This window comes from Orycteropus afer, unplaced genomic scaffold (genome assembly GCF_000298275.1).
Source record: "Orycteropus afer afer isolate SDZICR_OR568_19922 unplaced genomic scaffold, OryAfe1.0 scaffold00208, whole genome shotgun sequence".
NCBI classification, from domain to species: Eukaryota; Metazoa; Chordata; class Mammalia; order Tubulidentata; family Orycteropodidae; genus Orycteropus; species Orycteropus afer.
In genome coordinates, this window is record NW_006921795.1 from 121,518 (window position 1) to 137,020 (window position 15,503).

A 15,503-nucleotide genomic window follows, 5' to 3' on the forward strand; every position below is an offset into this window, starting at 1 on the left:
TAATACTTCTTCCTTACTAAGTCTAGTCAGCATAATGTCGTCAATACAATAAACCAGTGTGATGTCTTGTGGAAGGGAAAGGTGATGAAGATCCCTGCAGAGTAAATTATGACATAGTGCTGTTATGTTGTTGTTATTTGCCATCGAGTCAGCCCTGAGTAGTAGGCAGCGTCACTACGGAAGTAGGATTGCCCAACCTTCCTTCCGAGGAGTGGCTGGTGGGTTTGAACCGCTAGCCTTCTGGTTAGCAGTCAAGTGCCTTAGGCACTATGCTACCAGAGCTAGGGAGTTGATATACCTGTGAGGAAACACTGTGAAAGTATATTTTTGGCCTTGCCAGCTGAAGGCAAACTGCTTCTGATGGTCCTTTGAAATTGGTATTGAAAAAAAGTCATTGGCCAGATCAATAGCCGCGTACCAAGTACCAGGAGATACCCTATTTGCTCAAGCAATGAATTCGCATCAGGAACAGCAGCTGCAATTGGAGTCACTACCTGACTAAGTTTACAGTAATCTACTGTCATAATTCAAGGTCCATCTGTTTTTAGCACAGGCCAAATATGCAAAGTAAATGGGGATGTGGTGGGAATCACTACCCCTGCATCCTTCAAGTCCTTGATGGTGGTGGTGATCTCTGCAACCCCTCTAGGGATGTGGTATTGCCTTTGGTTTACTATTTTCGTAAGTAGAGGCAGTTCTAATGGCCTCCATTTGGCTTTTCCTACCATAATAACCCTTACTCCACATGTCAGGGACACAATGTGGGAATTCTGTCAATTGCTTAGTATATCTATTCCAATTATGCATTCTGGAACTTGGGAAATCACTACAGGATGGGATTGGGGACCCACTGGACCCACTGTGAGACAAACCTTAGCTAAGACTCCATCAACAACTTGATGCCTGTATGCCCCTCCTCTGACTGGTGGGACACAATGATGCTTTGGGTCTCCTGGAATTAGCGTCAGTTCAGGGCCAGTGTCCAGTAATCCCAAAGAAGTCTGATTATTTCCTTTACCCCAATGAACAGTCACTCTTGTAAAAGGTCCCTTTGAGGAAGCCTGGGAGAAAGATTGACATTATATATTTTTGGCAGTGTAGTGGGGTCCTTCTTCAAAGGGACCTGACCTCCCCTTCCTTCAAGGTGTTGAGAGTCTGGAAACTGACTCAAGTCTGGGAATTGACTCAATTCTAGTGATTCAATTGAGGCTGCTGTTCACATGACCTAGAATTCTTCTGTCTATACAGATCAAGTAAATATTTAGTGGGTTTGCCATATATTTCACTACTAGGAACATCATGTGTGAGTAGCCAATGCCATCATTCCACATGAGTCAGAGTATTCTGATTTCTGTTCCAACTCTGATGTCCATTATGGTAACCACACCCACATTGTCTTTGTCAATTGAGTGCTGCCACTGGGCCCCTACTACCATGGGGTCCAATCAGTCCCATCATAGTTAAGTATCTTAGTTCAATTAGGGCAGTTCCCACTGCCAAATCCGGCTTACATAAAATAACAAACACAGCAGTCTTCAAAGATGCTGGGACTCTATTCACAAATTTATTCCTCACCGTACTGGTGAAAGGCATGTCTTCTGGACTCTCCATTTCTGGCTCTAGGGGTCTAATCAGGTAAATCCATTCTAACAGGCCAATTTCCCTAAGCCTCTGGATGTCGTCTTCTACATTATACCAAGGTAGGTCTGGTACTTTAACTTGACTTAAGGTAGGCCACTGCATAATCCATGCTTCAGTAAGCCAACCAAATAAACCAGTAGATCCTTTCCTAACCTCTCGAGCTGAGACATTGAATGAAGAATCCATACTTAGTGGACCTAAATCAATAAACTCAAATTGATCCAATGTTACATTCCTTGCACCATTATCCCACACCCTCAGTAGCCATTTCCATACATATTCTCCAGGTTTCTGTCTGTAAATATTAGCAAAATCAAGTAGGTCTTTTCAGGTGTAGCATACTACCTCCTCAGTCACACAGTTTCATGTTTTGGGGCTAGCTTGGACTTAACTTTAGTTATAGGTCTAGCAGCAACAATGGGTGGTTGGGGCAATTCCTGAGAACATTCAGCAATGTCTTTCATGGCCTCTGCCTCAGGCAATGACTCAGCAAGAACAGTCAAGTTAAGCCTATCAAATGGATGGGGAGGTGATGATGGTTTTACCATAATCCTCTCAGATGGGAGGGACTCAACAGAATTTACAGGCTCCATATCCTGAACTTCCTGACTATTTGCCCATATGTCCCCATTCCACGTTTCATGATCCCATTTTTTTCCAATCAGTGCCCTCACTTTAACTTCAGACACCATTCTGGGTTGGCAATTTAATTAGCATTGTAATTCAGCCATCCTTACAATAAGACTCGGTTTGCTTTTTGACATTATCAGCTCTGTTACTAGAGAAAATAAGGGTTTCTTTTAGAGAACAGCTGGAAACATTGAGGTCTTTTATGCAGCGCTTAAGCTGTGACTCTGCAGCCCTGAACTCATCTCGCTCTTTCACTACTTTGTCTAGTATAAGTAGGACCAACCAACCAGCTTTTTTATACTCATGCTGACAAAATTGCAGAAAAGTATCAAATATGCAGTCACCCAGAGCCTCACTTCTCAAAAGTACTTGATCTATTGGTAACTATATTTTGCATATTAATGTTGCCACCTCATGCCACGGGTTAGCAGGGCCCTCTTTACTAACAGAGGCAGGGTCACTAGTACCTTTACGATTAATCAAATTGGAGAACCAATCTAGGAAGCCCATCCTTATGATTTTGTCTCTCTTGAACCACTCTCTGTACCATATGTGTTAGACTGGGTTCTCTAGAGAAGCAAAACCGGTAAAGCTTATATATAGAAAGAGAAAGAGAAATTTATCTTAGGAAAATGTCTCACACACTTATAGAAGCTGGCAAGTCCCAAGTTCTTGGATCAAACATCAAGCTGGAGGCTTTTCCCAACTCACACACCTGCAGAGGCTGAAAAACTCAAGGTTAGCAGGCACTATACTGGCTGTTGACTCCAATGAATGATGAATCCAAGATCTCCAGGCCAAATGGTGGATTGTTCACTCATGGACAGTTGTAGGCAGCATCCCAATCCACAGATGAGTGTCTCTTTCCCAGGATGTCTATAAATATACTGGAAGCAGACCACAACCCTAGGGAAACTCCCTTTCAATGGATTAGATGCTCAAAACATATATATCTGATCCTGTCATTGGGACAACCCACATCACACTTGCTTAAACCACACAGAATTGTGATCCAGCCAAGATGACACAAAGCTCCAACTATCACACCTACTAACAGAAAACTTCCCCATATCATGAAAGAAGAAAAGATATTTGTCCAAGAAGGTCATAGAACACCCCCCAATACCAGATAGATCCCAAGAGGAAAACACTGAGGCATATTATAATCAAACTCTCCAAAACCAAAGACAAAGAATAAATTTTGCGAGTTGCCTGGGACAAAAATATTACTTATAATAATCAAACGGGCTGAGCTCGGATTACTCAGCAGAAATCATGCAGGCAAGAAGGCAATGGGACGGCATATATAAAACACTGAAGGAAAAGAACTTCCAACCAAGAATCCTATATCCAGCCAAATTATCCGTCAAATATGAGGGTGAAATCAAGGCATTCTCAGACAAACAGAAATTAAGGGATTTTGTGAAAACCAGACCAACCCTACAAGAAATGCTTAAGGAAGTCCTTCCAATAGAGAAACCACAACAGAGATCAACAAAATCAGGATACGTGACATCAACACTAAAACCAAATCAGAAACAGAAACTCAAAATAAGACCATAAAACGTTGTAAAATCAAGGAAGCCAATCTGCACACGACAATAGCAACTAACCTATTAGAGGGAATAAAACTTCTAGGTACAAACATCCAAATGGAGAGGAAAACAGGAGAGTATCTTCATAAAGATGTAGAGACAAGAATTCACTCCAAGGTAACCACAAAGAAAATTAACAATCCCCCAAGCAAATCCAGAAGGAAGGAAAACATACGGGTTTAATAAGCACAAAACCAACAATAAAAAGAAGAAAAGAGAGGACACATTTGATAACGAATCAAACTCAGCACAGAAAAGTATATGGACCAAGGAATTACCAACAACACGACAAAAACCAAAATAGAATGATAACTTAATACACATCCAAGACTGGGAAGAGGGGTAGAATGAGAGGTATCAGGGACTTGAAGCTCAAGTCAAAACATGTGAGTCTTTACCTAGCTTGGCTTTAAGGTGATTTAAGTAGATTTTTTACTCCTGTGGTAAATGTGTAATGTCAGATAACAAGTGAAGTCTAAGTATACTTATTCTTTAAGTTTCACGAGTTAACTAAAAAATAAATTAGTTTATTTATCAACAAGTTATCCTTTATTGTTTAAAGTCGAGGTTATGTTAGTCTCATAAAAAGAAATCCTGTTGAAATAAGAAAATACAATAACTAATAATTTGACATGTTTTCTGAAAGGTTTCTGTTGTCTGAAAGGTTTTGTGTAGGCTTGTGATTTTTTTCCCCCTTAAGTGTTTGGTATAATATATCAATGGTCTGGCATTCTCTTACAGAAAGTTTTAAAATACCTTTCAAATCGTAAAATTCTATGACTATTCAAACTCTTCTTTTTTTTTTTTTTTTTTTTTTTGGTGAGTTGTGATTTTCTAGAAATTTGTTAAACATTTCTAGTTTTTCAAATTACTGGCATCAGATTATTTATAAAATCCTCTTTTTAATGTCTGTAGGCCTTGTAGTGAAGTCCTGCCCCACTTTTTAACTACTGATAACTGATTATCTGTGCCTTCTCTTATCAGTCTTTGTTCTTAAGTAACACTGAACTCCGCCCTGCACATGCTGCTGTTTTCCTCCTGCCAGCTTACTTGGCTAACCCGGGCGGTTGTTCCTCTGAGAAACTTTCCCTAGGGCCCCAGAAGTATCTTGTGTCACTCTCCCCTGTGATAACATAATAAGCTAAGTGGACTTATTGGCAAATTGCATAGACTGAATGGCATTCAGTCTACCATCTTGAAATCTCTCTGTGGGTCAAAGACACCAAGTCTGGAGATTGGACTTGACTCACAGGCTGCCAGTTTATAACCCATTTATATATGTCTTATGTTATTTGTTTAATAGTTACCTACATAAAAATATTGTTTTCCCAGTTGTCTCCATCTGAAACATCCTTCTGTTTATTTTTTTTCCAATCTCTAGGTCAAAAGATCGCGAGTGCACAGAATTTGAATTTTTCAGACCCTAAGCCTGTTCAAGAAAATAAAGTACATATGAAGAAAGAACATGAAGAAATAATAGTAAGATCTTTTCAAACCATATGGGGTTGTCATTAAAACTAAACAATTGAGTTATTGACACATTTAATAAATTTATTTGTGGCAGTGCGGCTTTTCCTTTTTTGAAATTTTTCATTCATATGGATTATAGGCCCAAATGACTGTGAGATCTGTTGAGGTCTTGCTTGCTTTCTATGTAAAATTACAGTCACATGAAAATAGAAGGGAAGGAAGAAAGGAAGGAGGGAGGGAAAGGGAAAGGAAAAGACTATCTAGTCTGTATGTGACATTCTGTATTTTTAAGCAGATCTTGCCTGTGAGATATACATTCAGAATTCCTCTTCCTGACAGCATTTTAGATGGTAATCTGTACTTGATAAGTACATGCAAGGATCTATTATGGTTTCTTTAATAATAGTAAGTGAAAGAAACTTTATTGTCCTTTTTTTAAAATAAGTGTAAAGTATAATGAAGAAAATAAAAAAGGAGCCCATAACTCATCTGCACAGAATAACACCTATTTTTGATTTTAAAGTAGTACATGTTCCTAGAACACTCAGTGTCACAAGAAGGTACTAAATAAAAAAAGAAAACCTCTCTTTATGTCTTCCAGCTATAAGATAATGAGGGTTAAGTTTCTTTATTTTAAAAAAAGACATGTACCAGCATTTATATGTATATTCTGGGTGGGTTTTCTTTTTAAAACTGTTTATTGTGATTTGGATGAGATCTTGCAGAGCAAATGTATATTCTGTTTTTCAAAACTCATATACACATGAACCCACCACCCAGCTTAAGAGCTAGAATATTTCCAGTGCATTGCTTTTACCTTGGAGTTACTTCCTTATCTTCTGCCTCTACTGCCTCCTCCCAGAGAACAGCATTATCCTGATTTTGTGTCCATCATTTCCTTGCTTTGCTCCACAGTTTTGCTGTATATGTTATATCCAATCAATATCTTCTTTAGTTTTTGAATTTTGTAGAAGTCTTATTATTGCTTAATTCGGTTATTTATTTCTAAGATTCAGCCACATTGAGGCATATAGTTAAGTTTTCATTAAGTTTTTCTCTGCAGTGTGACATTCCACTATGAAAATACTATCATATATTTTTTCATTGTCTTTTTGATAGGCATTTACATTATTTCCAGTTTGTTTTTTTTTTTAAATGAAGAAAACACACCTATGTTCATTCTTACATGTTTCAAGATGGGCATATTTAAGATTTTCCATATGGTAGGTATTTAAGAGTAGAAGTGATAAGTCATAGTTTAAGAGAATGTTCTTTACAAGATAATCCATAAGTGTTTTCCAAAGTGGTTGCACCAATTTCTATTTCTGTCAGCAGTGTATAAAGACTTCCCATTCATCCCCATTCTTTTCAACACTTCATATTGACAGATACTTAAATATTTTTTAGTCAAGTGTGTGAAAATGGTATCTCACTTTAGTTTGAATTTCACAGATAACTTATCAGGTTGAAAATCTCTCCGTATGTGGATTGGCCATTTGTGTTTCATCCTTGAAATGCCTACTGATGTTTTTTTGTTTGTCCTTTTTCTCTTTGATTTATACTAGCTCTTTTTATAGTCTGAAAACTGATCTTGTTTTGACTATTTTTATAACAAATATCTTCTTCCACTGTGTTTATGGAGTCTTTTAATGAACAGAAGTTCCTAATTTTGATACACTCTAGCAATCATTTTTATGATTAGAGTTGTATGAAATTTAAAAATCTCTATTCCATAGGGATAAAAATCTCATATATTTTGTTCTACAAGTGTTTCAATTTTATCCTATATTTTTTTTCTTTTAAATCCTTCAAAAATTGAATTTTGTTTATGGAGTGAGGTAGGGATCTGATTTCACTTTACATTTTCCCACATGGGTAGCCACTTGTCCCAGGCCCCATTTATTGAATCCTTCTTTTTTTTTTCTTTATTGACTTACAGTGTTGCCTCTTTCATATATATTGTTTTCTGGATGTATAAGGCTTCATTTTGGTACTGCTTATCTTGATTCATTGGCTACTTTTACTGCAGTGTCATAATTACTGTAGTCTCTTCCTCTTTTCCCCTTCCTCTTCTAATGGAAGCCGTTTTTTTGTTTTCTTTCGTTGTTATTATTGAGCAGTTGTATGTATATCCTGTCTAGTTGTTATACCCTGCTATGCCTTGTCCTCTTCCAGTCAGTTGACCAGGTAGCTATCTTCCAAATACCTTGGCATAACCAAGTGAGTGCCTCCAGTGTGACATCCGTTTATTGAAATATCTCAGTGGGTATTCTGTTAATTCCCGGAGCCTTGTTTTTCGCCATTTCCTTCATTGCAGCTTCGACTTCCTCCTTCAGTACCATTGGTACTAGATAATATGCCACCTCCTGAAATGGATGAAGATCTACCAGTTCTCTTTAGTACAATGATTCTGTGTATTCCTTCCATCTTCTTTTGATGTTCCCTGCAACATTAAGTGTTTTGCCCTTAGAATCTTTCAATATTGCAACTCGAGGCTTAAATTTTTTCTTCAATTCTTGGTACCCATTCCAAAGAAAGGTGATCCTACAGAATGTAGAAATTATCGAACAATATCATTAATATCACATGCAAGTGATATCTTACTGAAAATAATTCAAAAACGGTTGCAGCAGTATATTGACAGAGAACTTCCAGAGGCGCAAGCTGGATTCAGACGAGGACGTGGAACAAGGGATATCATAGCTGCTGTCACATGGATCTTGGCTCAAGGCAAAGAAAATACCAGAAAGATGTTTACGTGTGTTTTATTGACTATGCAAAGGCATTTGATTATGTGGATCATGACAAATTATGGATAACATTGAGAAGAATGGGAATTCCCAAACACTTGATTGTACTCATGAAAAACCTGTACCTTGACCAGGATGCTGTTGTTTGAATGGAACAAGGGGGCACTGCATGGTTTAAAATCAGGAAGGGAGTGCATCAGGGTTGTATCCTTTCTCCACACTTATTCAATCTATATGCTGAGCAAATAATCCGAGAAGCTGGACTATGTGAAGAAAAACATGGCATCAGGATTGGAGGAAGAATCGTTAACAACCTGAGATACGCTGATGATATAACTTTGCTTGCTGAAAATAAGGATGACTTGATGAAGATTGAGGAACACAGTCTGCAGTATGGATTACATCTCAATATAAAGGAGACAAAAATCCTTACAACTGGACCAATAAGCAGCATCACAATAAATGGAGAAAAGGTTGAGTTTGTCAAAGAATTCACATTGCTTCGTTCTACAATTGAGGCCATTGGAAGCAGCAGTCAGGACATTAGTCGACATGTAGCACTGGGTAGGTCTGCTGTGAAGGAACTCTTTGAAGTCTTGAGGAGCAAGGATGTCTCCTTGAGGACTAAGGTGTGCCTGACACAAGCCATGATAATGTTCCAATTGCCTCGTATGCATGTGAGAGCTGGACAATGAATAAGGAAGACCAAAGAGGAGTTGATGCTTTTGAGTTGTGGTGCTGGCGAAGAATGCTGAAGGTACCATGGACTGCCAAAAGAACTAACAGATCTGTCTGGAGGAAGTACAGCCGAGATACTCCTTGGAAGCAAGGGTAGCCAGACTTCGTCTTACCTACTTTGGTCATGTTGTCAGAGGGGACCATTCCCTGGAGAAGGATGTCATGCTTGGTAAGGTGGAAGGTTGATGAAGGAGGGGAAGGCCTTTGATGAGATGGATTGACACAGTGGCTGCGACAATGGGCTCAAGTATAGCAAGGATCATGGAGCTGGTGCAGGATCAGGCGGTGTTTTGTTCTGCTGTGTGTGGGGTTGCTATGAGTCAGAAACAACTCGACGGCACTTAACAAGAACAACAACAACATTCTTTGTCCTAAGGAGCTCTAGTGACACAGTGCTTACATGCTTAGCTGCAAACCGAAAGGTTGGTGGTTTGAACCACCAGCTGCTCCGTGGGAGAAAGATAGGGCCGTCTGCTTCCATAAATATTACAGCCTTGGAAACTGTTTGAGCCAGTTTCTCTCTGTCCTATAGGGTCACTGTGACTTAGACCCAACTCAATGGCAACATGATTCTTTGGCCTTTTTCTGTTACACTGCATTATATGTAGGTGGAGGTTTCTTTGATCTTTTTTGGTATGTGCTATATGTTATGTGTCTGTGGGTATTTATCTTCTGTTATTTCTGGAAAATTCTGAATAATTATCTCTTCAAATACTGCTTCTTTTCATTCTTCTCTCTCTTTCTGTGACTCTAGATAAAAATGTATTAGACATTTTCATCTGTCTTCCATGTCTCTTAAATCTTAAACTTTATATTTTCTATTCTCTTTTACTCTCTGGGTACAATCTGGATAATTTCATCAGCTTCTATTTCAGTTCAGTAATTCTCTTTCTACACATACCTAGTTTGCTATTTAATACTTCCATTTGGATTTTAGTTGAATAATTACACATTTTGTTTCTGAAAGTTCAAGTTGCTTCTTTTTCAAATATACCTTACAATTTTTTTAATAATCTTCCACTGCTTGCTCAATTTGTGATCTCAACTTTTATTCCTTTAAAAAGTTCAAATTGTGTATTTTTTTGTTTATAAGTAACAAATTGTATTACAAATTATAGTTCTAAATTCTATATCTGAATTATCTGAAGTTATCTGAAGTCCTTATGGATCTAAATCTGATATTTCTGGTTTTTGAGATTTTTATGCATGGTGATACATTTCTTTGGATGTATGATGATCTTTGATTGTGTGATCCTAGTTGACAGTTCTTTATCTACAGAAAACTTGGTTGTGTAGATTGATGATGTTTTAATTGGACAGTATTTGCTTGTATCTTCCAGGAACCAGGGAGTTTTACTTTCATTCCAGAGTCTTGGTCCTCCTTTTGTCATTGGCTGTAACAACTTTGGGTTTACCCACAGGACAATGCCATTTCATTTCACGGCTTTCTGCTCACTTTGGAGGGCATTGTAGATCATTTATAGTTTTCTTTTACTTCCTGTGCAAATTGCAATCAAAGGTTTTGTATGGATCTGGGTCTGCAGCTAGAGAGTATTTGGTCTCTCATACACTCAGAAGCAGAAAAGTCTGCATTCTGCTTTTCAGTCAGGAAATTCCTGGACATATTTCCATTAAACACATTAAATATATGTCATCCTTCTTTAAAGCTGGGTGACATTTTTTTTCATGTCCCTTTAGCTGATTCATTAAATCCTAGGTTTGTTTGTTTTTTTAAAAATCAAATCTGCAGTGGAGGACCTTAAATCTACATCTCTATTCCTGGCTTTACCCTCTATCTCACAAATCCTGGATTTTTGTTGCATTATAGGACATCCCTTTTGTATATTTAGCCCATAATTGAAAATTGAAATGTCAGACATTTTCTCAGATTCTTTTTTTTCTTTCTGTCTGCCTACTTGCCTGCTTTTAGCACCCTCGTTCTCATGGCTCTCCAGACTCATACTCTTTTATGATATAATTTTTTTCTACAATTATATATAGCTGATTTTAAGCTTTGCCTGTCATTCTTCAGCATCTCTCTTGTTTCTTCTTTTCCATTTTCAAAAGCCTCATCCCCTCATTTCTGAATCAATGTAATAGTTCCATAGCAGTTTTCTTCTTAACTCTAGTCTGTCCCATAGATAATCCTTCTGGGTATATTTTTAATTACAATAAAGTATTTTCTGGAACATGCAGTTGCTCATTTTTTCAGTATTGGGTTAAAATTCCTAATCCTAATGTTAAAGGCCCACTGTCAGCTGCCTTTTGTCGAAGATTTTCCTTTTCACGTGGCTGCCCTGCACTGCCTGCTTTAATGACTTCTTTCCCTGCACATAAAACTTACTAGTCACTTTGTGGGGCTTCCTGTCTTGACTTTCCTTCCTTCTCTCTCTCCCACTTCATGTCTTTTCCTTCTTGAATATCTCACAGCTCTCTTGTCACTGTGAGCCAGTGAAGGTAACTACATATCCTTTGTTGTTTGCTGTTGTTGTAATCTGTCATGGAGTCAGACCCGACTCATAGCAACCCCTCCTTGGGTTTCCAAGGCAGTATCACTACAGAAATAGATTGCCCAGTTTTTTTTTTTTTTTTTTTTTTTGCATATTTTGTTTATGTATATTGTAATGATTTTGTGTAATTGTATATGCTATTTATTTCTCCAAGTAAGTTATTAATTCTTAGAGGAAGCAGATTGCCTTCTATTGTTTTAGTCATCTGTATTTAATATAAGCAGTGCTCAGAAAAGCTTGTTGTACATCTAACTAGGAAATGTTCTGAGTGAACTTTTAAAAGTCTGAATGGAGTTTGTGCCATCCCTGCCATGATATTCACTGACAACGGATAAAGTAGGCCTTCTGGAAAATCACACTAACTATATATGTGTGTTTGACCAGAGGAACTAGTAGAACTTTAAAAAATATTGGTTGCTTATAATTATGCCTTTCTTAATAAACCAAACCACTGCCATTGAACTGATTCTGACTCATAGTGACCTTATAGAGTAGAGTAGAACTGCCTCATAGGGCTTCCAAGACTGTACATTTTATAGAAGCAAACTGCCTCATCTTTTTCCTGTGGAGCAGCTTGTGAGTTTAAACTGCTGATCTTTTGGTTGGTATCCCAATACTTTAACCACAGTGCCACCTGAGCTCCTCCTTTCTTCATAGATCAATTTAATTGAATGTCCATTGACAAAGTAGAGGCCATAAATTAAAGTTTCAGGTCTTGAGTAATTTATAATTCAGTTATAATAATTTTTGAACACATGTCCTTCTAATATAAACCATTCTTCTATTTTTGTTGCTATTATTCTAGTTTGTTATTCTTTAAAAATGTTGACCAGAAACTTAATGGTCTTGTAAAAATTAAAAATTTCCTGTAACAAATGCAATATTTCTTTTTATCTGAAGATCTTAGTTCGAAGAAGCAGCAGCCCTGCTGAATTGGATTTAAAAGATGCTTTACAGCAGACTCAAGGAAAATATAGGGAACAACAGAAGAGTAAGTTTCAGAAAATATGATATGTGTTTATCCAACTACAGAAATTATGTGTTTTGTTTTGTTCTTAGTGTCTAACTTAAGTGATATCATCTGAAGAAACATGATTTTGAAATGGGATGTTTTTGTTCCTGGAATTCCAGTACTAATGAAAGGTTAATCCACATGTACAATAAACAGTTCTAGTCAGTTACCTGTGCCTGAATGCCAGGCTGAGTGCCTGTATTTTTACCTCAGGCCTTTTTCTAGGTGAGAGCCATAGTACATGCTGATGATTTTTGGTGAACAGACGGGTCCAGAAAGAAATTTTTTTTTCCCTGGCAAGTTCCAACAGGCTTGAAGCAATAAACCACAGGAGTCAATTGAATCGGTATTTTGAAAAAGCAATTTGATTAGAATCCTGAGATACATTATCATGTATTGTAAAATATAGCCATATTATTCTACTTTCTAGAAGTCAGGTGCTAGACAACTTCCTTCTCAGAACAGCATAGTAAACAATTCCACCTTGTAAGTCTGGTTGGTTCTTGGGAGATACAGATGCACCCAGGCACCACCTTCAAAGCCTCATGATTTGAATTCTGTGTAAGGTGAAGTTTTAGGACCTAATAGATTGGTTATATGTTTACTGGGACAATTTTCAGTTCTTTGCATGTGACTAGAGGATAGCAGAGGGTATTCGTGTTTCAGTGGTGGAATTCTTTTTTTTTTCTTCATAATATACTCTTTTTTTTTTTTTATTGTGATTTGGGTGAAGATTTACAGAGCAAATTCACTTTCCATACAGCAGTTCACATATACTTTGCCTCATGTCATTGACCACAGTTTACCACAATGCAACAGCTCTCCTCCCATTTCCTCCCCATAGTTACCTCTTCCTAGTGACCATCCCTCCATACTCTCCTGCCCCCTGAGCTGTCTCCCTGTGCATAAGCAGCCCTTCCTTCTCCCATGATTGTTCTTTCCAAGGCGTGTGTCTACTTGAGGTAAATGTTTAACTCACATGCCTGTACTTTGTTTGGCTGGAAACCACAGGTGTAGGTTCAATTTCAGACCTGAAGGGCAGCTAGGGGCCATAGTTTCAGTGGTTCCACCAGGCTCTATTGGACCAGCAAACCTGGTCCCCACATTCTTTTTTTTTCCTCCAAATGATTTTGAGTTGTGTTCCACAATGTTCTCCCTCTCTATTCAGGATCTCCTACATAGATCCCCTTTCAAGTGGTAGCCAGGCACCATCTAGTTCTTCTGGTCTCATAGTTGTATAGGTTGCAGATCAGATGGTGTACCAGTCGCTAGGACTAATTGTTTCCATTAATTTTGGTTTTCTTCTTTCTTCTTTGCTCTTGATGTGGAGAGACCCCTCATTGCATCTAGATGGCAGCTTGCTAGTTTTTAAGATCCCAGTCGCTACTCGCCAGAGTAGGAGGTGGAACAATGTTTTGTGTAGTATGTTATGCCAATTGAGCTTGATGTCCCCTGTGACTATGGTCCCATCAGTGGTAGAATTCTTGCCTTTCATGCAGGAGACCCAGGTTCTATTCCTGGCCAGTGCACATCGTGTGAAGCCACTGCTCATCTGTCAGTGGAGACTTGCATGTTGCTGTGATACTGAACAGGTTTCAGTGGTGTTTGTAGACTAAAATAGACTAGGGAGAAAGGCCTGGTGATGCACTTCTGAAAATCAACCACTGGGAGCCCTTTAGATCACAAATGTTTGATCCACTTGTGCTTGGGGTTGTCATGTGTTGGAGGTCACTTGATGGCACCTAACAAAAACAGAGGACAATAGATTAGTAATAGTGAGCCTGGGGGACTGTTAGTGTTAGATACAAAGAGCAGTAGGAAGGGTGAACAGACAGAGAAGTAGACAGAACACTGTTATGAAGATGGCAGGAAACTTAGAGGAACAGAGCTGCTAGATGTGTTTTGTGTCAGCCTAAATAGCCCTATAAGTCTTAATAGCCTTCAAAGGCATCATTATGATAACTGCATAAAGCATTTAAAGGAGAAAATCTCTACAGGGAAAAAAACTGTTTTAGCAAAGCCTCTAACCCAAGTGATTCTGGGTGATTTACCTGGTCTAGGTCTAAATGCCAGTAGAATAAATTATATTAGTAGTTGAATCTATTCTCACCCTCTCCACCTACCCCATTTTGTTAGTGAATAAGTTGCAGTAGAAAACTCAGTGACTTGATGGAAATATATGGTTATATGGAATAACTGTCAGTGAGTGAACACATCTTGTAGAGAATGCCACTTGAGTGATGATGTATGTTGTGGAACTTGTAATGACTATAAATGCCCTGCACTTGGAAGCTCTGTGTTGTTGACCAAGAGTCCCAGACAGGCACCTTTTGAGACTTCTCAAGCTCTGCAGGTTCTGTCCAAGCCCCTGAATGAATGATTCCTGCTGTCGCAGTTGTTTACATGTTTAACCAAAAGCCAGTCAATTCGAACTTATGGCATGTGTGCCAGAGTAGAATTATGTCCTATAGGATTTCCAATGGCTATGACCTTTCAAAAGTAGATTGTCAGGGCATCATCTGGGTGGATTCTCAGCACCAACCTTTCAGTTAATAGTCAAGTGCTTAAGCATTTGTGACAATCAGTTGTTTAAATGTTTCGTCACTTGCATATTGGTGATTGTTAACATGATTTTCAGTATTTGTTATCTCAGACTTTGATTCCCTCCATTGTGCCAGGTGAAAGTGTCATCAGTGACACACCTCTGAGCTATAACAATGAGGCAGAACTATCCATGAGCTGTGAAGACGATCCAGAACTAAACACTCCCACAGATGTTGTGGCTGACTCTGATGCACATCATTGGTTACAACTGAGTCCCACTGATCCTTCAAACTTAACAGGTAATTTTTTATTTGAGAAAGAGACACTAGCATTAATATGGGGAGATCCCAGAATTTCTGAGTTATAAGAATTTTAAGGGTTCTGTAGACATTAATGATGGTGGTAGCAGCTGCAACAAAATTAGTGTGGCAGCCCCATTCATAATGAGTCATGAATTTTCTGAGTCCTGCATGAAAAGTGGCCAAGTGTGGAAGGAAGCCTGCCATGCCAATGACCAGGATCTACCATGGAAGGGAGGAACAGTACTTGTGTCAAATATTTGCCATTCCTGATTGAATTTGGTCCACTCTAGCATAGTAGACCTAAGGCACTT

General features: G+C 38.4%; 1 protein-coding gene across 1 annotated transcript in view; it reads left to right on the forward strand.

The window, feature by feature from the left end:
• The window catches only part of RALGAPA2 (Ral GTPase activating protein catalytic subunit alpha 2), a 479,248-nt gene that overhangs the window by 120,702 nt on the left and 343,043 nt on the right, over positions 1-15,503 (forward strand). Inside the window, 3 exon segments of the mRNA XM_042781969.1 lie at positions 5,248-5,345; positions 12,235-12,325; positions 15,025-15,189. Of these exon segments, the coding sequence (XP_042637903.1) occupies positions 5,248-5,345; positions 12,235-12,325; positions 15,025-15,189 (354 nt within the window).